The following is a 22774-nucleotide window of genomic DNA, read 5'->3' as shown; positions in this document are numbered from 1 at the left end:
ATAAAAAAGAAAGAAAGAAAATGGGACTCAAGCAGTTTGGCCAACCTATATTCTTCGTTCCTGAGAACGTTACTAATTTTAGAGCATAGCGACCTCCTAACGCCTAAGTTGTACTACTTTATAAAAAAATCTATAACCTCACCCAGGAGTTCAGAAGGCTTTTAATGATGCCCTGGTTTTTCCCCAACTTCTACAACCTTTGAAGTGCAACTTACAGCATGAGTCCCTGGCTGCTTTCAAGGTCCCAGCAGCCCCAACCTTATAAAAATTTGATTCCCAGGTCAGATAACCAACTACAAGGTCACCAAAAGCTTCCTCTTGAGTCTGGGTTTGTCCACAGGACTGCAGGCCTAGGTTGGCACCCGTCAGCAGAGGTCAAGGGCAGTGCCCAGCCCAAAATTCCAGAAGTTCACATGAGCCCCAGGTAAAAATCAGAGCATGGTATAGATTCAACCAGCTTTCTGTGGCACAGTGCCATTGTCCCCTCAAATGGAGAGGTATGTATTATTCTGCACATGCTGTGAAAAGGATTGGTATTGTAAAACCCATCAGTTCCCCAAGACCATTCCCAGGGAGCATCTGGGCCAGGAGCCTGCATTCAGGGGCAGTTCCACGGTGGGCTCTGCAGAGTCCTTTCCGTGTTCTGAGTTCTACTATGGCACTTCCTGCTCTGAAAGATCCCAAAGCTCTCCTGTTTTCCTAAAGCCAAAAGGCAAGCTGAAGTTCGCTGACCTAAGGCAGGAAGGTCCACTGCAGATCCCAGTGAGTCTCGGCCTTGAGTCCTGAGAGCACTCAGGTCCACACAGACCCTCTTCCTATCTCCCCCCTTCCCCCTTTCTCCTGGTCCTCCTTTCTCTCTTTCTTCTCTTCCTCCTTCTCCTCCTTCCTCCTTTCCTCCTGGCTGCTTCAGTTTCTTGATGAACTGTCCTTTCAAGACTCCACAGTAGTTAAGGCCACACTAAGTAGAACAGTTTCTGGGTCTGAGTGTGAAGCCAGGGGACAAATCCGGGCCCCAGGTGAAGCTGGGGACAGAGTGGGCTGCCCTGGAGCCTGGGTTGCCCAGTTCCAGTTTTCCTCCTAGTTTGTCCTCGTGGTCTTCTCGGATCACAGGCGTGGGCGACTCTCTTATTTTGGATGTATACTTTGTGACGGTTTTTCAGTCAGCTTTGGCTTGCACATGCCGATGACCGAAAGTCCTATTTGAGATCTTATAAAAACTTAAATTCGTGTTTATAGCCCTTACTTTATGAGATCCATTGCAATTCCACAGAGAAGCAGGGGCTCTTAGAGGGGAACCTACCAATAAAAGCTCTTAACAGATGGTCCCTGCAGGCCAGTCTTACCCCAGAAGGCTCTTTCTCCCTCCCTCCCTCCCTCCCTCCCTCCCTCCCTTCCTTCCTTCCTTCCTGTTTTTGTTGTTGTTTCTTTAGTGTTTACAACTGCTCAACAGAGGGTAGCCTAAGCCGATTCCATTTTCCTAAACTACAACTTCAGACATGAAAGTATGGCCACGTGGCTGAGTCTTCTTTTCTAGAGCAACACCTGGGCATGCACAACCAGGGCACCCAGACTCTCAGGAAAGACGTGCTCGGCAGCAGTGTGGGGACCCTGCACACGGCCCCATCATGGCACAGCAGGTTCTGCTCACTTGCCTGCACCTTCAGTATGAGCATACGCAGGACCAGGGTGATGGCCTCCAACAGCAGTAGAACTGGGCAGGACCATGCAGTGAGGCTCCCCATGGGGCTGGGTGCCTCTCCCGAGACCTGACAGAACTGGGTATCCCCATAACACTCAGCACACCCTTGTCCCAGTCTCTAAAGAGCGGTGCACAAGGTGGACCATGAACTTGGCCTCCCTGTGCCCTGTGTTGCTGACTTGAATCAGAGCATCAGAAAGGCTCATGTGGGTTGGGGTGGAGGTGGAGAAGGAGCTCTGGTCACTGTCCCAAGCCCTGTCTTCTTCCTGTGTAACTTCTTCAGATTCTGAAAAGGTCTAGTCAAAACAGACAGTTCTATCAATATTTAGCAAGCTTTAAAATGTTTAGAATCAAGACACGGGACCAGAAGATGTCTTAACATAGTGTCGATAGTCACTTTATAATTTTATGACTGCCCACCAAAAATGCTGGGTTTATTTCTTATCTTGATACTCATTACTCCTAGGCCTCTAAATAATAATAAATAATTATATTTAATTTAAAGTATAATTAGTTAAAATAATATAATTAATAATATAAATAACATAAATACCTACTATTATAAATATATAATGATATATAATACAAGTAATATAAAATATAATAATATAAATAATATTATTTGGAGGCCTAAGCTTAAAGAAATATATAAATATATAAGAAAGAAGGAATATATATTATATATATAATATATACATGTATATATATAAGCTTCTTTATCTCAGGCACTTGTCTGCATGTTTTTTTTTCTTTTTTTGGTACCAGGGATTGAACCCAGAGGCGCTCAACCCCTGAGCCACATCCCAGCCTTTTTTAATTTTTGAGTTCTCTATACTCAGCCATATTGCCTCCCTCCCCTTCCCAAGCCCTTGCTTCCACTTCTCCAGGGAAACTGGCCCTTCCCACTCCCCATCCTCCCCTCAGCCGTCATTTCCCAGCAAATGTCTCTTGAAACTCTTCCTTCCTTGGGGGCTCCAGCATCACTGGCCTCTCCTGGGGGACTCCGCCCCTCTTTTCCCACCCTGGCAGGTTAAGGGGGAGGCTCAGGGCCACGGAGGAGACGCGGAGTTAGCGGGGGCTGGAGGAAAGGCGTCATCTAGCCCAAGTCTCAGAAGGAGGAAGCCTGTGGAGAGTGTGCAGGGATGTGAAGGGCTGTGTAGTTGCATTTGGGCAGAGGAACCAGGCTTGGACGAGGTTCTCACAGGAACAGATGGCAGGTGGCACAGAGAGGCGCCCAACATCTGCCTGGCTTCGGTGTGCACCAGGAGTGCTGTTCCAACCAGACATGTGGGCCAGGAATTAGGAGCAGGAAGGGGAAGGACAGGGATTGGACGGGAAGGAAGGAAGTGGTAAAGAAGAGGGACAGAGAGGCGAGGGAAAACTCAAAGAAATTTGAGATAACCAGCCCTAGTGAGTTGAGCTCGTTCTATTCCTCTAAAATCTACAACGTTCCCACCATAACGGGGGAGGGGACATGTGGCTTTTTCAGAACAATGTTCACAAAGAACAGTTGCACAAGTTCCAAATGATAAGTGGCGAAACATAGACTTGGATGGGTAATGTTCCACCCAAGGGAAGGACCCCTCGCCGATTGGGAAGTTTAGGGGAGGTGCCAGGGGTTCCAGGGCCAGGAGACCCAGAAGGGAAACATCTTAGGTTTCTGAGAAGACTTCCCAGCCAGAATCCCAAGACCTCTGTGGGTGGGTGATGCACAATCCAAGGCAAGGTGTTGGACAGTGATTATCCTCTGGACCTATTCTCAAGACCGCAGATTCTGGACTGTATAGATTGAAATAAGTCAGTTCTGGGCACAGAAAGAATGGTTTGGAGCAATCAGGAAATGACAGAGGCCACCAGAGGCTGGGTGAGCCCCACTTGTGTTTTGGCATGGCTGATTGGTAAGGGAGCACCAGGCTGTGCTCGAATCCCTCGGCCAGGTGGTCCAGGCTTTGAGGTGGCTCGGGTCCAGGCAGAATCCTCAATTTAAGAAAGTCTGGAACCAAGCAGATAAAATTTAATCAAGGTAGTTCTGAAGTCTTCGGTAGAGGTTTTAAAATATCATTTGTAGCATGTACCAGGAGCATTGTGCTCTCACCAGTGTGCAAGGAGAACTTTGGAAATTACCGGTAGACTGTACTCAGCCCTACTGAATAAAGGCCATTGTGAAATTGTGGGTCTTTCCTATGAGAGTTCCAAGTAAGGAATTACCTAGAAATGATGTCATGTGAGAGGTGGTTGAGAACGCTTGAGAAATTAACCTGAAAAGGAGAAAACTGGAGCCAAGCAAGGGACATGGCAGCTCCCTACTTGCAAATGGTTCCAGAGGTGCCGTGATCATGCACAGGTAGGAAGGACAGCAGGAGACTTCAACTCGAGGGAAGGAAGACGTTTCTCACAGTTGAATGCGCCCTCAGGAAATCTTTGTGAAGCTTTTCTACGAGGGCCTGGCCTACTCACAAGATATGAAGAGGACAGGCCAGCAGAGAGAGGACGTGGAGGCAGGTGGTCACAGCCGTGGGTGGGAGAGCCTGGGCCAAGCTGTCACTGCTGCAGATGTCCACAGAAACGGGCAGCAGCAGAGCACCAGCTGGCACCTAGGCTTGGGAGCAAGCTGCGTCTGCAGGGAGGGCCTTGGAGGAGCAATGCCAGGGTGTCCCTGCAGAAAGTGGTGAGTGCAGGAAGCTCCGAGAGGGGACTGGACCTCACAGGTGAGGAGCAACAGAGCTGGAAGGCCAGCTGGGAAGAGCGTGGGCGGCTCCTGCCCTGTGCCCACCAGTGCTATTGCAGTGAGGTGCACTTGAAAGTCTCCAGGCCCAGGCACCACCCTTACGTCGTGACGAGGCCAGCTGCCCTTCCTGCACTGCAGAATCACTCCTGCGACTGGACCAGGGAAAACGGCACCCACTCGTCAATGAGACCTGAGATGAGGAGAGCTGGACAGCAAAGGCCCCGTGGGGAGGTTGCAGGAGGAGGCTGGCCAGTGCCCAGCAGCAGCAGCAGCCCCTGGAGTGGCCGACAGTCCCAGCTCTGTCTGCAGACAGAGCACATGGTAGCATCTGTCTAAGGCTCCAGGGAAGGATCTCAGCATTCATTAGGAAGCTGGTCTGAGAAGTGATCATCTCTCCTAAGATTCTGCAATTCCAGGATATTGCAAAGTTTTGCTAACTTGTCCCAGTTTCTCTTCACACCCCTGAACAAGCGTACCCGATGTGACCCCTCATGTCCTGTCACACTTTTCTGTGGGGACATGAGACCCCTCATTGCATGCAGCTCTGGCTCCTCTCCCCAGCTTGGTTCCAAGTCTGTCTGAGCAGTGCACCCAGTCCTCCAGCTGATGCCAGACACCTCAGCTCTCCGCCAATCACTGACCCTCGTCCCCTGCAGCCCTGTCCCTGACCCTGTCCGAGTATCCAAAGGTGAACTCAAAAGAAGCAAATTTCTGTTAACGTAATTGATCTCAGAATTTCAAATAAAATTTAAGGGGTCATAGTAGCTAAGACAGAAAAAGCAGGAATCTGCTTGTGAGTGACAGGCATGGAGGGGGTTATCTGAGATGGCGTGGGGAGCTAGGCCGGCAGAACAGCTGTGCCCTGAAGCCCACTACAGACAGGCCAGGGCAGCGTGCAGCTAGGGCTATTCCTGTGCTGGCCTCTAAAGCTCCCTAGTACAGTGGTAGAAAAGGTCACAGGAGAGCAAACTCTCATGGGTGCCCGAGAACCAAGAAGGATGGCAGTGGGCAAGCCGAAGCAGCCGAGGGGAGAGCAGTGCCAGCAGGAGTCCGGGGTGTCCGCCTTGAAAGGGTTTCCTCTTCAGAGTGTGGTAGTAGCCACTGTTGGGGTGTTACAGGAGCTAATTAATCCCAAGCTTCTGGCACTTCCTATGTACATACTTACTTTGTAAGTGTTAAGTCATTCAGGAAGAGCAGAAATTCATTCTATTTACTTAGTCTCTGCAGATAAATATAAAGACACGAACTGGGAAATTAAATGCTATTTTTCTTCCTTTGCTTTGCAGTGTGGGTGGAGTAGATGGGACCTGTTTCATTTCCCAGACTGAACCCATCTGTGCGCAAAGCCGGGACCCCGTGTTGAGGTCCCCTGGGAGGAACTGGCATGGCTGGCTTGAAGAGCCGTGCCTGGGGTCACAGGGTGTCAGCCGCTGTGGGTGGTTCCGTGGCCACCTATGGCCTTCAGTGCTGCTCCCCGGAGGCTGAGTACAGTTAGACGTCAGCCCCGGGAATGGGGTGAAGAGGCTCCCCATGCACCTCTTCACTGCAGAGCCAGATTCGCCTCTGGAAAATCTGTTCATCGAAAGGGACACTTAACATCAACACTTTTTGAGAGCAATGAAAGAAAAACAAAATGAAGGTTTTTGTGTTCTAAGAAAGGAAACATCCATTTTTGCCAGGACAAAAATGTATAAAAAGAATAAATTATATTTTAAGGGAAATGAGAATTTCAAAATGAGATCACTAAGAAAGTAGATGTTTCTCCTATGATATTTTTAGACAGGGTTTCTGATGTCAGAAGTGATAACCAGGTCTTGGTAAATAAAATCCTCAGAGGAAATGAATAAAGTTTGATTTTTGAATATAAAATAAACAATGAGATGTCCAAAAAATGGTAATAAGCCATTTATACAATTCTTTGACCAGCCCCAGGGATGCAGCACTCTGTAATAATTCCATTTGATAGTGATTTGTAGTGTTGTGAGCTGTTTAATTCTCATATTTTGGTAATGCAAAGGGTGGGTATGTACACTATAAATGGCATACTTTCAAAATGTTAATTTCCTGACTACTGAAAATAAAACTGGGTTTTCCAGAAGTGACAAATAAATAGATTGTACCAAAATTTTAATAGATATCTGAGATTTTATGGCTGCAGGATCGTTGTGGTATCTTTCTATAATAAATAAAAGTTATAAAAGAGTCCGTTATAGAACAAGGAATCCATAAAACTCAAGGTCATCCTTCGAGATCTTACCAGAGTCCCCCTTGTCATCTGACTGTAGGATGTTTATTATCAGTGCCTAAGTCAACGGTAATGAGCTGTTTGTCAGGTACTAACGTTAACTTTCTTTCCCCAGATGCCAAGAGTTTAGCTGAAATGCTCATGAGGTAAGAACACCACCCGATGCCCCAGACAGCATGCTTCATGGAACCACCACTTGGTGATTTCTGTGTTCGTCTGTTTGTGTGTTTTAATCATGACAATCTGAAATTGCTAACACATTTCATTCCAACATAAATTTCCATTTCCATTCTAAAATATCCATAGAAAGCCTATTTGCGTGTGTAAGTACCAAATAATGCATTTTTATACAGCCAAAGGTGGTTGTCTCCTTGGCTACTTGACCAGCAGGACATTTCCTGTTAAGTGGGGAACAAAAGGGTACATCAAAGGAGCTTTGGTTTTGCCGTCACCCAGATGATCTTCCTTTGAGGCCAAGCTTTCTTTCTGAGTTAGCCAGGTTTAAAGAAAATCACAAAAGGAAACGTGTTGGGCACTGGTAGGGACAGGTGTCCTCAGTTCCCAGGGTGCCTTCCACTCCCTTCCATGAGGGCAGCCAGTGGCTCCCGTCGCCACCTGTCCTGCAGGTTTCATCAACTCTGCTGGGAGAGCCAACACCATGGTTGCCCCGTCCGTAGTAGTTGAGCAGAAGAAATGAATCGAGGTCACTGAGTAAGTAGGAGAGGTTCACAAGAGTCACGAAGCTTTGCTTGCACACATGCACGGTGCATGCGTGATGAGAAGAGGACCACACGTTCCCTCCATCTCCCCAGGCTCTCCCCACCCAGTCCCCCTCCTCCCAACACTCCGCCTCCCTACCTGCCCAACCTCCTCATGTGATAAAACCTGGACCCCCAGCAGCAGGCATTTCCTCGTGGGGGTTAACTGGCTGACGGGTTGCCTGTCCGCACGTTTCCATGTCAACTCTTTTACAATGTCATGATGAAAGGAAAGGAGAAAAAGTACAGGCTCAGAGTGGAGGAAATGAGAGAGAGAGAGCGTAGGGACCCTGACAGTGAACTTGAGGTTGCCACGACAGGATGATGGGCATGGGAGAGAAAGGGGACGGGCTGGGCGTCTTCCCACTCCCCTCCCACCGCAGTTGGCTTCGCTTCCTCCCTGTCTGCACATATACCGTGGTACGTTTGTCACTCACAAGAAGCACATGCCACATGTCAACAGCATCTTTAGAGACAGAGGCTGAAGAGCAAGGGCGCGTGGATCTCGTTTCCCGCGGGTATCTTTGGACTTTCTGTTTTCTGAAAACCATGTGAACCGTGGGTAGAACAGTGGCCTGGAGGAATCCAGGGCAGCTCCAGGACATCTGGGGAGTCATCAGAGGAATGTCTGCCGTCATTAGGAAAACAGAGGCATGGCTCAGACGTCTTGTGTTCTTGGAGGATGGGGTGAGGGGCAGGTGCAGCAGGAGCTGGAGGACTGTCTGGCCCACGTGAACCTGGGATTCCCTTTAAGCTTCCAGTGGAGGGGCCCATGGGGCGGCTAGTAGCAGGGATCTGCGGGGAGAGGAGGGCAGATACAAGATCACTCCTTCCACGGGGCATCTAATTGCGAGGTCAGACTTTCACAAGAGATGGGGAAGACCTGCATGCAGTGCCTGAGGCCATGTCTCCTGGAAGTTCCTTCCTGTCTGTGAGCGAGTAAGAGCACAGGTTTGCCCTGGTGTGGAGAAGATCTGAGAAAGCCCCTGGAACACAAAGGAGCAAGAGTCAGACCGTTCGTCATAACTGAGATTCCTGATAGAATACATTTTCTCATGTAGACTCGAAGCTATGAATTCGTTGACATTTAAAATGAAGAGGTTGCACTTAAAATTTGATTTTCTGGCTTCTGTTGAAAATGCTGTGGCCACATGCGTGCAGCCTGGTTGAGGAGGACTGCCGGAGTGTGCCCTTGAGACTGGGCCTGATCTTTGCTCACCTCAGGAGCCTCTGGCCCCCAGCAGGGCTTCTGCAGCTCCCAGAGAGGGTGTCTGGGTGTGCTTCCAGCCCAGGCCTCCCCCTGGTTCTGCTTCCTCCCTGCTTGCCCAGACACCTCTTCTATCCCCGCCAAGACATCAATCCTGCCCCTGCCCGGAGGCTGCACGACCCAGTCTTTCTCCAGTGACGATGCTGTGCTTTTTGAGTTTCCTGAAGTCCTAAATGCATCCCTGCCCCTTCTCATCAGTCCTGGAGCAAGACATTAGGGAGCATCCTCTTCCCCCGGGGACGATCACCATGATCGGAAGCCCAGCTGCTGAAAAGAGCCAGAGGAGATCACAGCCCTCCAGGGGACGTTGCCAACAGGAGGTTAGGAACACTGAGGCCAGCAACCATGGTGTCCTAAGAGGTTGGGGCTGATTCTCCTCCAAAGGGTGGAGTGACTGCAAAGGAAATTTCCACACTCCTCAGAGAGGTGGCTTTGTATGGAATTAGTTCAGACAGACTGCTTTTACTCATGGCAGCTGGGTTCCATCCAGGTTTGGCCACTCACCTGGCCAGGCAACCAAAGACCTGGTCGATTTAGGACCAACCATATTTCAGACATGGCCCATGAATTCTAAGTCGGTCATGTTCACTGGTGCAGAGGATGCAGAATTGCTGTCCCTGATCCTTACTGCTGCGTTCTCTGGACCACTGAGGACTTGGCGGGCTGGTGTCCCCGCGAGAACAGAGAACCACGAGCCTGTGTTCTAGGCCTCATCTGGAGGTATTTTTCTGATCTTGAGCAAATCATCTTACCTCTCTGGATCCCACTTTCCTCATCTAAAACTATTGCAAACTTATTCCTACCTCTGTCGTTCTGTGATCTAGATGACAGAGCATGTATGTTTTAATGCTGTTCCACAACGAACCTGCATATTTCAGTGGCATGAGCTCTCCCAGGCTGGAAAGCAGATTGGCCCAACCCAAGGACGGGCATAGACTCCTGGACCTCCAGGGGTCCCTCACAGCACCTCACCCCTCACTGGGCTTCATGCTCCCAAACACCCATCCATTTCACCCAGAAAGGACAGACCTCACCCATCACACCCAGATAGAGATTTCAGCTTTTATATGTTTAAGCAAGAATACCTTTCTAAAAACACACCAGCCTTCTGAGATGAGACTAGATTATTCCCCTGAGGAATTCACCAACACATTTAGTAGAAGGGCTAGTTGTCAGTCAACTTCAAATGAAGCATCTAAATTACTTTGGCTTTTTTGATGTGCATATTTTACACATATAATAAAAAATACCCACCTAAGAGTTATGATGAGATATGTTCCTAACAGTCCCACAATCATTTTGCACCTAAACTATGCTCCATATTGTATTGGAGGGGGAAGTGGCCTCTTCAGCCATCTTCCAGGGTCGTAGTGACACAAGTCATTCATTGGCTGAGCTGGAAGTTCTCTACCTTCTTTTTTTTTAATATCTCCATTTTTTTATTTGTTTATTTTTATGGGGTGCTGGGACCGAACCCAGGGCCTCACACATTCGAGGCAAGCACTCTGCCACTGAGCTACAACCCCAGCCCCAGAAAATTCTCTACCTTCTAAGCTGCCCACAGCTCTCCCCACCACTGCCATTCAAATCCAGTAGCCAGATGGCCCATGGATACTCAAAGATGGTTTTTCAACAATAGCGAATATATTTAGCAAGATTCCTACATTATATAAAAGAGGCAATTTTTCCTCTCCTGTAAAGTCATTCAGAATCCTCAGGTTGCAAATGAGGTTTCTTCAACTAGCATTTTTAAGGCACATTGCTGTTATTGTGTCCCCTGTTGCACTTCTTGTGGATCACCATTCACAACGATAATTGACCAAATATGGCAGCAGATGTTAAATAATGAAAAACTTAGAGGGAACCCAGTCTGTGAGAAAGGGAAGGCTATCAGTGACCCCAAGCAAAGCCTCGGAGACATGTTACTCAGCTTTCACCTTTTCCCCCAAATAACTTGATTCATTTAATAAATATTTATTGAGCACATTGCTTGACCACATGTATTCTAGGCATGCCAGGAACAGAGCATATGGACACATCACTGGGGAAGTGTGTTTTCCATTGGGAGAGACAGATAAGGAGTAAGATACATCAATTAAGCACATTTAATTGATTCAATTAAATTGATCAGATATATGCTAGAGGACAAGTGTCAAGGAGGCAAATTAAGTGGGGAACGAGGAAAGGGCCTGGGAGGAGTTCCCACAGCAGGGCCAACCAGCCCAGTGAAAAGATGCCTCTGGGTCACCTTGCAAGAAGGGAGGGAGCCCGCCACGTGGGCGGAGCAGCTGTTCTGTGCCCAGAGACATGTGCTTAGCTTCAGCATCTGGAGGGTTCTGGGGCCGCTTTCTCGCCCTCCCACTGTGGGGCCTGGCTGCACTGTCCCTGGAGAAGGAGGAGGACTCTTTCTCCAGCCTCAGTGGCCCTGGTTCCCAAGGTGTCATCCCATCCCGTCTTTGCGCCAGCTGCAGGCCCAGAGCAGTTCTTCGGTGAGCTTCCTGTGCCGGTCTGACAGCAGGCCTCCTTGTTGTTTAAGAATAGCCCGCGCTTGCTGCTCCTAGTTGTTTAATAGAGCAGCCTCGGGCTGCCTCATAACTATGCATGATGAGCAGAAGGAACTAGCTCACACTTCTATTTTTGGTACAAGGACAAGCTCAAGTCCCTAGTGGAGTTTCTAAACAGATCTTTAGGATATCCACAGAGGAGTAGTCCCCCATATGTTTTTGGGAGATGCAACTTGTCTGAGCATGACATAAACGCAGCCCCGGGCTCTTCAGGTTATTATGCAAGTATCTGAGTCTTTACATTCCTTTTTTTTTTTTTTTTAATTCTGACCAACAAAATGAGGAGTTGGTTAAGTCATTTAAAAGAGTACAGTCTCCTCACTCTATACCCTAAGCCCTGTGAAAAATCAGGCCACAGGGCTTGAATGTAGGCTCTGCATAATTAGCATGATGTAGTACATAACCCAGTTACTACTCGGCAGAGCAGGAAATCTCGTTCAAGATCAAGTCCTCTGAGGCGAGTGGCACCTTTCAGAAGTGGTTTTGTTCATAATCAGATGAAGACAGAGGTGTATAAAACATTCAGAACACTAACAATGGACTGCGGCAGGCCGGCACCCCAGGAGGGCTTGAGTGAACTGGACCTTTGGGTTACTAAACTTACCTCACCCTGTGGTTCAGAAGGGATGAGGAAGGCCTGTGGAGACGGAGCCCAGGACTCCCCAGGAACTGCCTGGCTGCAGGGAAAAGCGTTGGAGACCCGAGTGGAAACCACTCTTGTTCCCTATTGGAATTAGCCAACTTGGAGGTAAACCATCACCAAGTGACCGAGGCACAGACTTGCTTCTCCAACGAGCTTTTGAGGAACACTGAGCTGGATTCATGGATGCCACAGATTATTCATTGATTGAATTATCCACATGATGGATGCTTCTTATGGGGGAGTTCAATAAACATTATTTAAACATCTAGGAAGTTCCTAGCATTTTGCCAAGACCAAACAGCCAGCCTCCTGATGTGGATTGCTAATTAAGGCCTTTATGGGCTTTCTTAGATCTCCGCACAACGTGGAGTTTCTCTTAACTGCGGGCTGTAACTGAACATGATGGTAGCATGCAGTTTCACCACCTATTTTCATTTCCTTTTAGAGAACAGCTCACTCCAAGAGTAATTTTCTGGTACACAAATTTTGAGATAAAATTATTATAGTAATTAGGTTTTTTCCCCTATTCCAAATGCATTATTGGTTAGGGAAACTAACATCAGGGAAGCTAACAAGGTTTGTGATTTGTTACTAGAACAAAAATAAACTGGCACCACATACACAACGTGAATCTGTGAGTAAGAACGCCATCTGATGACCAGCTGGGCACACACACCCTCCCTTACCATCTCCGGGATATCATGGACTGACCAATGAAAACGTGGCTGGCTTTAAAGTCACTTTTCATTTGTCTCATCTTTTACACATAAGAAATGGAAAATTTCTAAAGGTTCTATTCATATTGAATCAATCTCTATTGACAGTTTGTATTTTTGTACTCTCCTTTGCTGAAATTTAATATTAATAAATATCCCTTGATTAAGGAAAAAAAATCTCACATCTTTTGCTTTTCCCCTCTCTCCACCCCCAGGGCTTTTGCATAGGTCTAAATAAATGGAGTTTTTGCAGGCACGCATGGACGTGGCCTGACACGGGACTGGATGTTCATGTGTTCTCCCTTTTTTATTCCCAGCAAGAATACTCGGACTTCAGATACCTTAAGCAAGCAACAGCAGACCCTGAGAATGCACATCGACATACCCAGGGCTCAGCTTTTGATTGAGGAGAGAGACACAATGGAGACCATTGGTAAGGTGCCCCGTCCACCACCTCCCCCCAGCCCTCCTTCAACACCCAAACCTGCAGCGTGTTAGACAGCAGAACCCCTCAGAGCTCCATAAGAGCAGAAGTTGACAAGAATAAGTGGCATAATGTGTGCTCACCTGAGACTGGAATTCCCCAATTCTGAGCTGCTTTGGATCTTTCCCAGGGAGGATATTGATGCTTGCTCCAAAAAAAAAAAAAAAAATTTGTAATCAAACCCAGAAAACCCACGCAGGGAAGCCCTGTCCTGGAGATCCACGCTACGCTTCCTTATCAGCTCGGCTGCAGCCAGCTTTCATGAAATAAACATTTATACTGAACACTCCACAAGGAAACGCCATTGCACAGGTGTCTACCCTAAGGTCCAGGATCCCTTAAGCATCCTGGACCTTGGGAAACACCCAGTTCCTGCGTCCCATGGTTTGGGGATAGCCACTGGTGTGGTGCTGTGGCTGCCACCCAGAACCAGGAGTCCTGACTCTGCCCAGCTTCGTTACCCTCATTGGCAATCAGAAGGACAGCTGACAGGAATCCAGAGCCCCTGGTGTCCTGATCTCCATAAGCATTTCACACTCGGTGATGCCCAGTGTCGTCTTGCCAGCTGGGGGGAAGCTACTGCCTTCATAACTGAGACATGGAGGGGTTCCCACAGCTGGCCAGGGTCACACAGGCAGCAGCAGAGCCAGGTCCCCCCCTGGCCACCTGTGTCACCACCGTGCCATCTTCCTTTGGCGACAGGCTGTTGCCACCTGCTTCAACAGCAACAGGCTGCCTCCCAGGACCCTCACCTTAGCAGTCGCATCAAGCTTTCCAGAACCCAGGGAACAGAACAGATTGGAGGCAGATGCGGAGGCTGCCTCTTTTCCAACTGAGCTTGTTTTGGAAGGTGTGTGCTGGCAGTGAGCTCAGGCAGCCCTGTCCTGTGGTCTGGATGCCTCTGCTTAACTCCTAGCACATTTCCCAGGTACCTCCTGCCAGGAGGGCAGTGGAAGGAGGTCAGGTGGGCAGATGTCTCCTCCACAATCCCCGCCCCTCTTCTGCCCCACTGGCCAGAGGCCTTCTTGGTCTCTAGGGTCGTAACTTCAAAGGCCTGGGCTTCCCTCCCTGAATTTACATTTGATTTGAGCATAGCATCACTTAGAGAAAGGTGGGTCAGGTCTAAGGTGGCCCTCGGTCAACTGGCTTCAGTTAAGTACTTACTCCCTACCTGTCGGAAGAGGACCCATGTGGCTAAAATGAAGGAGATTGTATTCGTTTGCCCAATGAGGATAAGCCACCATGCTTTTATTTGATTCTTCTTTTTCCAGTGGCATACCTGGAATCCCTTTTATTTTAACCTTTAAAATTTATTCCAATTAATCATACATGACAGTAGAATGCATTTTGACGCATCATACACAAATGGAGTCTGACTTTTCGTTCTTCTGGTTCTACATGATGAAGACTTACACAGGTTGCACAATCATGTAGGCATGGAATCCCTTTTATTTAACTCAATAGACTGAGCATCAAAACTAAAATGTCCTTTGAAACATCAGCTCAAAACTCTAAAGGAAATTCTTCTGATGATGTACTTTTCTAAGCCCTTTGTGGGCATCATTTAATTTAACCTTTGCAGCCAACATATGACAAAGGTGACACTTTTATAGCCATGAGTCTAGAGAGGGCAGAGCTTGTCAAGATCACAGTGGTTACATAACGTGGTTGAGGTATTTGCTAAGCACTCTGCACTAGACCCGTTGGAAATTCTCAGTTAGCTGTTAAAACAGACAGCTGGGTGGGTCCTGTGAGTGACTCCCGGGTGGCTCCCTGGGAGCTGGCCTTTGCTGGCTTCACATCAGAGGGTGCCAGTCATTCCTGCATGATGACCTGTGGTCAGAGATTCATCACGACCCACACAGGATCATCTATGCCAGACAGTGGGTCGATGGCAGGTTCTAATTATTGGAAAAGTAGAACCGTGTTCTTTAAAATGCTCTGGGCTCTGGCTGTAAGAATCCAATATTAGACTGTCATTGATTTCAGTCCTGAATGAACGGTTCACCTCATGACGAGGCAGGCTCCTGGGCTGTCCCAATCTAGGTTCGTAACCCAGCCATGCAGATCAGTGGGCACTCTGCAACGGGCTGCCCACCAGAAACCGCAAGGCATCACATTACTAGGAAAACCAAATGTAGATGTGAGGGCTCTGGTGCCCACTCCACTGTGAGAAGCCATCCCTGTGGACAGGCCACCCTCTCTGAGGGGCTGAGTGGTAGCAGAGGGGCCAGGCCTCCCAGCTGGGCCCCGGTGCCCGCCCGGGTACCAACCTGTGCCTCACCCGCTGGATGCTCACAGACATCTTGGCAGCCTTTTCTCGATTCTCTGCCAAGAAATTTGATTCTAACTTCAAGAGGTTTTCCCTTCCTGCCAGAGCCTGAGTAATTGGATTTTGTAAGGTTCACTCTGTTCAGAGCCTTTTTTGGGCACAGAGGCCTCGCTGTGCTGTTGACGATGTTCACGTTGCTGTCCCCATGTCAAGGTCTGCTGTAGCAGGGCCCCGCTGGCTGATTAAACTCATGTGAACATCATCTCGGGCTGCGGTCCTTGAAAAATGGAAGGAAAATCCATAGATCCTAACCAGTTTCCCTTGGAATAATAATAAAAAAAAAAAGCCATGTAAGTGTGAAAAGTTATCACAACAAAGTACTGTAAATCCTCCGACAATCAAATAATGACACGCGGCCCAGGCAGCGGCTGCTTCCTTCTCTGAGCACTGAGATGTGCAGGATTCACCTGATCCCAGGCTCCTGCTTCTCTAGCCTTCAAGAGCCTACGCCCATAGGACTTGGGAAATCTGACAAGTGAGTCATTTTAGAAGTCAATTAAAGCATGCACTAGAGTAATTAAATCTCAGAAGAGGTGGGAAGAAAAGGAGCCTACCTCAAGTCCTTTAAAGTAGAGGAATCGATAAGTTCTGAAGACTAGCTGTTCTCTGCTCCTTCTCCCTCCAAATGTCTGCCGAGTTGGGTAGAGAACTGCAGGGATGCCACACTAGTACTGTGAACCCAGCTCCCAGCAGGCAAAGGGGCCCTTCTCCAGCAGCCGCGTCTCTGGGGACGCTGGCATCCTGACAGCATATCAGGTCAGCTTCTCCAAACACATCAGCCCCAGACTCCACCAAAGAGCAACACAACCACAACTGTTGGCTAAATGAAAGAAACAAGCCCAAGGAGAAGAGAGAGTGTCCTCTGTGCAGTGACCATTCTCTGCAAGTGGGGCTCCAAAGCTAGCCCCTGAGCTTCTGAGCTTCACAGAATTATTCTGGGTGCTCACTGCTTTATCTTTGTCACTTTAGATGAGGTTATTTTACTGACATCATTACCAACCCAAGTCCCTAGGGAAAGAAAAGGCCAGGGGGTGGCTTAAAGGGAGGCTAATGTGCTTGGCTTTGTGTCTTCCTGCTCTTCTGCAGACGATCGCTCCACAGTCCTGTTGACAGATGCTGATTTTGGAGAGGCAGCTAAACAGAAGTCCCTGACGGTGACTCACACGGTCCATTACCAATCTGTGTCTCAGGCCACTGGGCCCTTGGTGGATGTCTCAGATGCTCGGCCAGGAACGAGTGAGTGGTCACCTCATTGTAATGTGTGGGTGTTACCAATGCCAAAGGCATTGACCTTCCATCCCTGTCAGATGAAGGTGTGTGCCTAAGAAGCAAACAGATATGAGGAGCTCTCTAGGAAAGAGAGATGCTCTATTGTGTGATCCTAGCTATTATTAGAATCATTTCAGCTAAAGCCAATAATGCTTGGTATCAGTGTAATAGGAAAAATGCTAGAAATTTCATGTCGATTTTTAAAAATTCAGACAACACAGGGAAAGGTATAATTAGCCTCATTGGACTTGGGATGGGAAGGTGATGTCATATGTGTTTTCTTGGTAACAGCTCGGCAAGGATTCTACTCACAGAGTGATCAGACTTCCTATTTTACTCTGGGTCTCAGAGAAGTTAGGCAAACAGCCCAAAGCTCTGCACATAAAATCAGGGAAACCAAGATTCAACTGTGATTTGTCTGTCCCGGAAGCTTGTGTTCTTTCTCCTGAACACCCTGAGAAAAAAATTATAGTTCTGGCTAATCTGGAGATTATGTTGGTTTTAGTTATTTATATTTGCATCCATAATATATGGAAATTAATTACTGCTATGAAGTTAAATCCTCTAATACGTATCTAGAGCTTATTAATTAGATATTCTTGTTTCTTCATAATTGAAACTGTTCCTAAATCTCTTTAAAGACTGAGAAATTGATGTCCTGATTGTATTCATTCTGGAGGCTTTGATGTCTAGCTTTTAAATCTCTAATCACTCTCTTTGCAAAAATGTACGTTCTTAGAGTAATGTGCTATCATTAGAAAGAAAGAAATATTATAGTAGTGAAAGTTAATCTTCATGAATTCTAGCTTGTAAAGAACTCAGGAGTGCAGAGGCTCCATTACCAAATGGCACTGTGATACACAGCAAAGAGATTTATCTTGTATCAAAATTCCTTTGCACCCGTGTTTTTGGGAACAGTTGAAGAAGTCCTTTGTCTCTCCCTGTTGTCTGTCCTCACCTGCTTCCTTCTTGGATGGCATCGTACTTTCTGAAGATGTGAATGGGCTGTCAGGGAGGTAGCTTGGCCCAGGGCTGTGTCTGCAAGCCTTGCTCCTAAACAAATGCTGGGATCCTTGGACATCTCTCTAGCCCATGTCTTCCCCGCCGTGATCCACCTGGTCTGGCTCCCAGCTACTCCAAGACAATGCTCTGAGAGGTTTCTGAGCCACTTTCTCTGATCATTAAGGGGAAATTGTAGACCCCTGTTCCAGATGGGTGCATTCGAGGCTCCAGAGTTCTTTGGGCTCTGTCCCCATGGACGCTGCTGGGAACAGTAGCAGGGAGGGCAAATAGAGAAAACAGGCCAGATGCCCCAGGCAGTGTTTCCCGCCTTTTGGGTACATCAGAGTCACCCAAGGTACCTCTTTAAAATAGAGTGATTCCAGGGCTCTGGCCTGGAGATTCTGGCCTGATTCTGGTCTGGTGAGTGTAGGGTGGAGCCCAGGAATCTGCATCTCAACAACCTCCAGTGTCTCAGATGTGGGAAACCTCCCCGAGTGTCTCAGAGATGTCCTGGAGGAGGCAAGAGGAAGTGTCCCCTTGCCAGGCAAGTGTCCTTGAGCACCACAGTGCACCACAGTGCAGGCTCCCTGCAGCCTGCCAGGCTCTCAGCACATCAGTTCCTTCTGCCAGGTAAAAAGTAGCAAGCAGTTCCAGCTCCCTTCAATGTGCAGTGGGAAGAGAAATGCATGAGGCTGGTCACAAATTGTGAATGGAAAAGAGGCAAAGACACACAAGTGCTGGGACCTTCCAACTGCATGTATGAAGAGGCCCAGAACAGTAGAAGTGGCTTTGAAGGCTTTTAAAACATCAACAGAGACATGGGTCTGAGGCCCAGGCAGAAAATACAAATCTGCATAAGGAAGGTGAGTGGCAGGCCAATGCTCACCCACCTCTCCTGGCCATGAAGTTGTAAGCCCATGGGAACTTGAAGAGATCATGCATTCACATTGAAAACTATGTATTCAGGTTGACTCTGCACACATGGCTCCGTGCTCAGCAACGGGAAGATGTCATGACTGAAATACAGAAACACATTCATTTCATTCAGGAAGGCAAACGGTAAACAGGGAGCTAGAGAACCTTTTCTCAATAAGTGCTCTATGAAACAGAACAGAATGAACATGTGGAGAGCTGTGGGGGATGTGGCAGCTGCCAGAGGGGGCTGTCCCGGATCTGGGACGTCTGGGAAGCCTTCCATGGAGGAAAGGTAGGAGCCAAGGTCAGGGGAGAGCAAAAGCTGCCAGCCACTATGGGAGCAGGAGGGATGCCCAGAGGCTCCAGCACGTTGGGGATCAATGCAGCCCCGAGGTTCAATGAGCAGCCAGGCAATGGCAGGAGAAAGCCGGAGGGACAAATGGCTGGGCTGTCTGTAGGACCTCCCAGGCCAGACCTCTCATTTGTGCCCATTCCCAGAGTCTGGAGTGTTCTCCCAGGGTTCAACCTGACTGTCACACAGGAACACCACAGCTAAGAGAGCAATGTCATCTTTCCTTTGTGGTCGACTTCATTAATGATATTACCAACTCCAACAAAGCTGCTCAGATCCACACACCAGTCTGATGCCCACCTTCCCCCGCAAATGAAGCTATTCCTTTATCATCTGCAGAATACTCTGTATTGAAAAACGTCTTTGGGATGATTTTTTCCACTAAATTTTTAAAATTCATTTTTAGCGGTAGTGACATTGGGAGCCTAGTCTCTTGGCAGGCTCAGGAGCCTGAAGACCATGAGCTTTCAGAGCCCAGCTCCCTGCTTGCTTCCTGTGCCCCAGAGCTTCTTCACTCTGCCAGGTGTTACACCTGCACTAACTCAGCCCTGTGGAGAGGTTCTTCTCACGACAGCCGGCCCTCCACATCTGTAGGTTCTGCATCAGCTTATTCACCAAAAAACGAATGAAAAACATCTGGAAAAATAAATTTCTCCTAAACCAAACATGCACGGACTTTTATTCTCTATCATTATTCCCTAAACAACACAGTATAACAACTGCTTACATACTGTTTACCTTGTAGGAATTCTAAGTAAGCTAGAGATTATTTAAAGTGCACAGGAGAATGTGTGTAGGCTGTATGCAGATCCTGAGCCCTTTTATGTAAAGAAGTTGAGCATCAGCAGATTTGGGTAGCAAAGAAGGAAAGGGTCCTAGAAGCAATCCTGCAGATGCCAACAGACAACCATATTCCCTATCTCCTCAACTACAAAAGTCATTACTATTCTATTTTGTATGTTAGGATTATGTTGCCATTGTATGAATTTGTCCTTTTTAATAAGAGCATCTAAAATATGCTTTGGGGGCCCTAAAATGATTGCATTGCAAAAGTTATATTTCTAAACATTTGATGAGCTTGCCAGAGATGGCCAACAAATTCTTAGTATGAGGATGGGAAAAATGGCAGCGATTTGCTCTCTCTCCTCTCCAATGTCCAAAAACACAATCCCTCAGCTACATCTTATATGACTCCCTGGCCTCTCCTGTGGATCATGATGCACATTTAAACTGAGGATCTATTTATGTCCTCGTCCCAACTCCAGCCAGGAGGTGGACGAGAAAGAAAGATGAACTAAATTGATTGCCCAAGTCCTATTTGAGCATCAGATACTGTGGCTAGGATTGGGTAAAGGACATGAACAGAACCCCAGCTTAAGTGTACATCATAATGCACAGTACTAAAATGTATTTACAGATCCACTTTCAAGATCTGAAATCAGAATATGAACGGAAAAGAAAGAATTAGCTTAACGAGGACTTGGGCAGTCAATTTCATTTCCCTCTTTTCCTTGTCCATCTCCTGAGATCTGTTCAGTGGGTACAAGTATGTGCTCAGCCAGCAGCAGGTGTCTCTTAACCTGCACATAGTTGTCTCCCAGAACACTTACCAACAAGATCATTACCTAGGAGATTGAAAATCAGTTTTTCTAGTTACAAAGCATGCAAGGGTATGAAGACATATAAAATGATACATATTAGTTCTGACTATTTTGTCATATTTACCTGGAAATCATTATTCATTCATTTGTACACAGAGCATTTACCCAGCACTCATGATAGATAGTTGTCCTTGGGACAATGGTATCCATGGGACAATGGTTCCAGGACCCCCAAGGATGCCCAAATCCAAGGAAGCTCAAGTCCTTCCTATAAAATGGCGTAGTATTTGTAGGGAACCTTCAGCTCTCCTCCAGTGTACTTTAAATCATCTCTAAGTGACTCTAAATACCTAATATAATGTAAATACTGTGCAGGTAGCTGCTACACTGTGTTAGCTAGGAGATGACAAGAACTAGTGCGACTGTACGTGTGCAGTACAGACACTGTCTTCCTGGACAGTTTGGAGTCCCAGGTTGGGATCCTTGGGTGCAGGAGCAGTGCGTGTGGAGAGTCAGCTGTGAATAGAACACTGAACTGGCAAATGAAGAGGACACGGCCACTTCTGCCCTTCCACTCCCTCCTAAGCACGAGTATTCTGTAGCATCCAGTTGTGTGATTTTTAATGAGCATTTTCCTGTCAACCCTCCCTAACCAACCCCCACGTCTCCTACCACGTCTTCCAGGATGGGCAGGTTATGCTCCACCCCAGCCACACTGTTTGCTGCTCGGGTGTCACCCAGCAAAGCCTCTAGTTTATAGGACCCTCTTCTGTGCCTGGGATGCTCCGGTGTGTTCATTTCACTCAAGTCTAAAGGTGGCTTTGATGGGAGGAAAAGGCCCATCTAATAAGGTCACTGGGCCAGAGTTACATAGCCAGTGAGTGACAAAACAGGACTTCCAACCCAGGTAACCTAACTCCAAAGCCCATACTCAGCCACCGGGCGGGCTGCAAGAGAGAGGGTCCATCTAAAGGAGAAGAGGGAGGCATATGAAAGAGAGCATTGATCTCATGTGATGCACACCCATACACACCACACACACACATGCACATACACACGCACACACACACACACATGCACATACACACGCACACACATACACACACGAGTTGGCCTCTGCATCTGTAGGACTTACATCTGTGATTCAACCAACTGTGGATTATTCCCTAAATGGTACAGCCTAATGGTTATTTACATAGTATTTACTTTGCATTAGGCAGTATAAACAATGTTGAGGTGATTTAAACTATACAGGAATATATGAAGGTTATATGGAAATATGACATCATTCTGAGTAAGGGACTTTATAAAAAGAGCTTACAGCATTGATTAAATGTTCATTATCGAGACTTTGAAAAAAATATACTCCATCTCCCAGAATAGTACTTGGGATAGTCCTGGAGAGATGCCTGGTGTGGGCCAGGGTAGGTTTGTGGTCCAGCATGTGGTACGCCCTGAATAATGGTGGCTGGTCACATGAGGGAAGTTCCACCCATCCTCTCTCTCTCTGAGACAACTGGTAAATCTGAGGTCCTGGCATCTGTAAGACATGGAAACCAAGACCAGGGGATAAAAGCAGATTAATACAGTGATCACAGTACACGTGATATGTTTCATAACCCTATTACTCACAAAATCTTCTCTTATCCCAAATTCAGGATAATTAAAATAATTCGATTCAATGGGCAGAATCATAATGCACGTTTAGATGCAGTGTTGAAAGGCCCAGAGCTATTTATATCACCTACCCTCTAACTCATTGGCATTTGATCACCAGGACTTTCCATGCAAGGTACCCTCCGTGCAGCCCAGTAAATCCCAATATGCACTGGTTTAGTAGACAAGCTAGTAAGCTAAAGACACTGCTGGAGAAATCCAAGTGACAACTGCATTCAAGCCATTATCTCAGAAGCCATCATAGAGTTCAGTTCAGGTACAAAATAAGGGCTCCAAATACCTGATTGTTAAAGAAATGTGCCAGGCACCCTCGAGGTCCACGTCCCAGGAGAGCTTCAACTCCAGGAACCTGCTTAGCACAGAAGCGCACAGGGACTGCACTTCGTCAAACACTATAACAACCTATACTTTCAACATCATCTGGCCACTGGTAACACAGTCCCCATCTAGGAAAAAGAAAGAACAGACCAAATCAGCTTGAGAAGATTCCAACTTTGAATAGAGGCAGACATGTGTGATTTT

General features: G+C 47.4%; 1 protein-coding gene across 1 annotated transcript in view; it reads left to right on the top strand.

Annotated features, from left to right (window-relative positions):
* Dscam (DS cell adhesion molecule) overlaps positions 1 to 22774 on the top strand; it is a 546865-nt gene that overhangs the window by 503447 nt on the left and 20644 nt on the right. Inside the window, exons 28-30 of the mRNA XM_077795550.1 lie at positions 6788 to 6818; positions 12938 to 13053; positions 16523 to 16672. Of these exons, the coding sequence (XP_077651676.1) occupies positions 6788 to 6818; positions 12938 to 13053; positions 16523 to 16672 (297 nt within the window). The remainder of the gene's footprint in view (positions 1 to 6787; positions 6819 to 12937; positions 13054 to 16522; positions 16673 to 22774) is intronic.

The sequence above is a fragment of the Urocitellus parryii genome, chromosome 2 (assembly GCF_045843805.1).
Source record: "Urocitellus parryii isolate mUroPar1 chromosome 2, mUroPar1.hap1, whole genome shotgun sequence".
In the NCBI taxonomy this organism is placed as follows: Eukaryota; Metazoa; Chordata; class Mammalia; order Rodentia; family Sciuridae; genus Urocitellus; species Urocitellus parryii.
The sequence above is the reverse complement of the archived record's forward strand: the minus strand, read 5'-3'. Positions and strand labels throughout refer to the sequence as shown.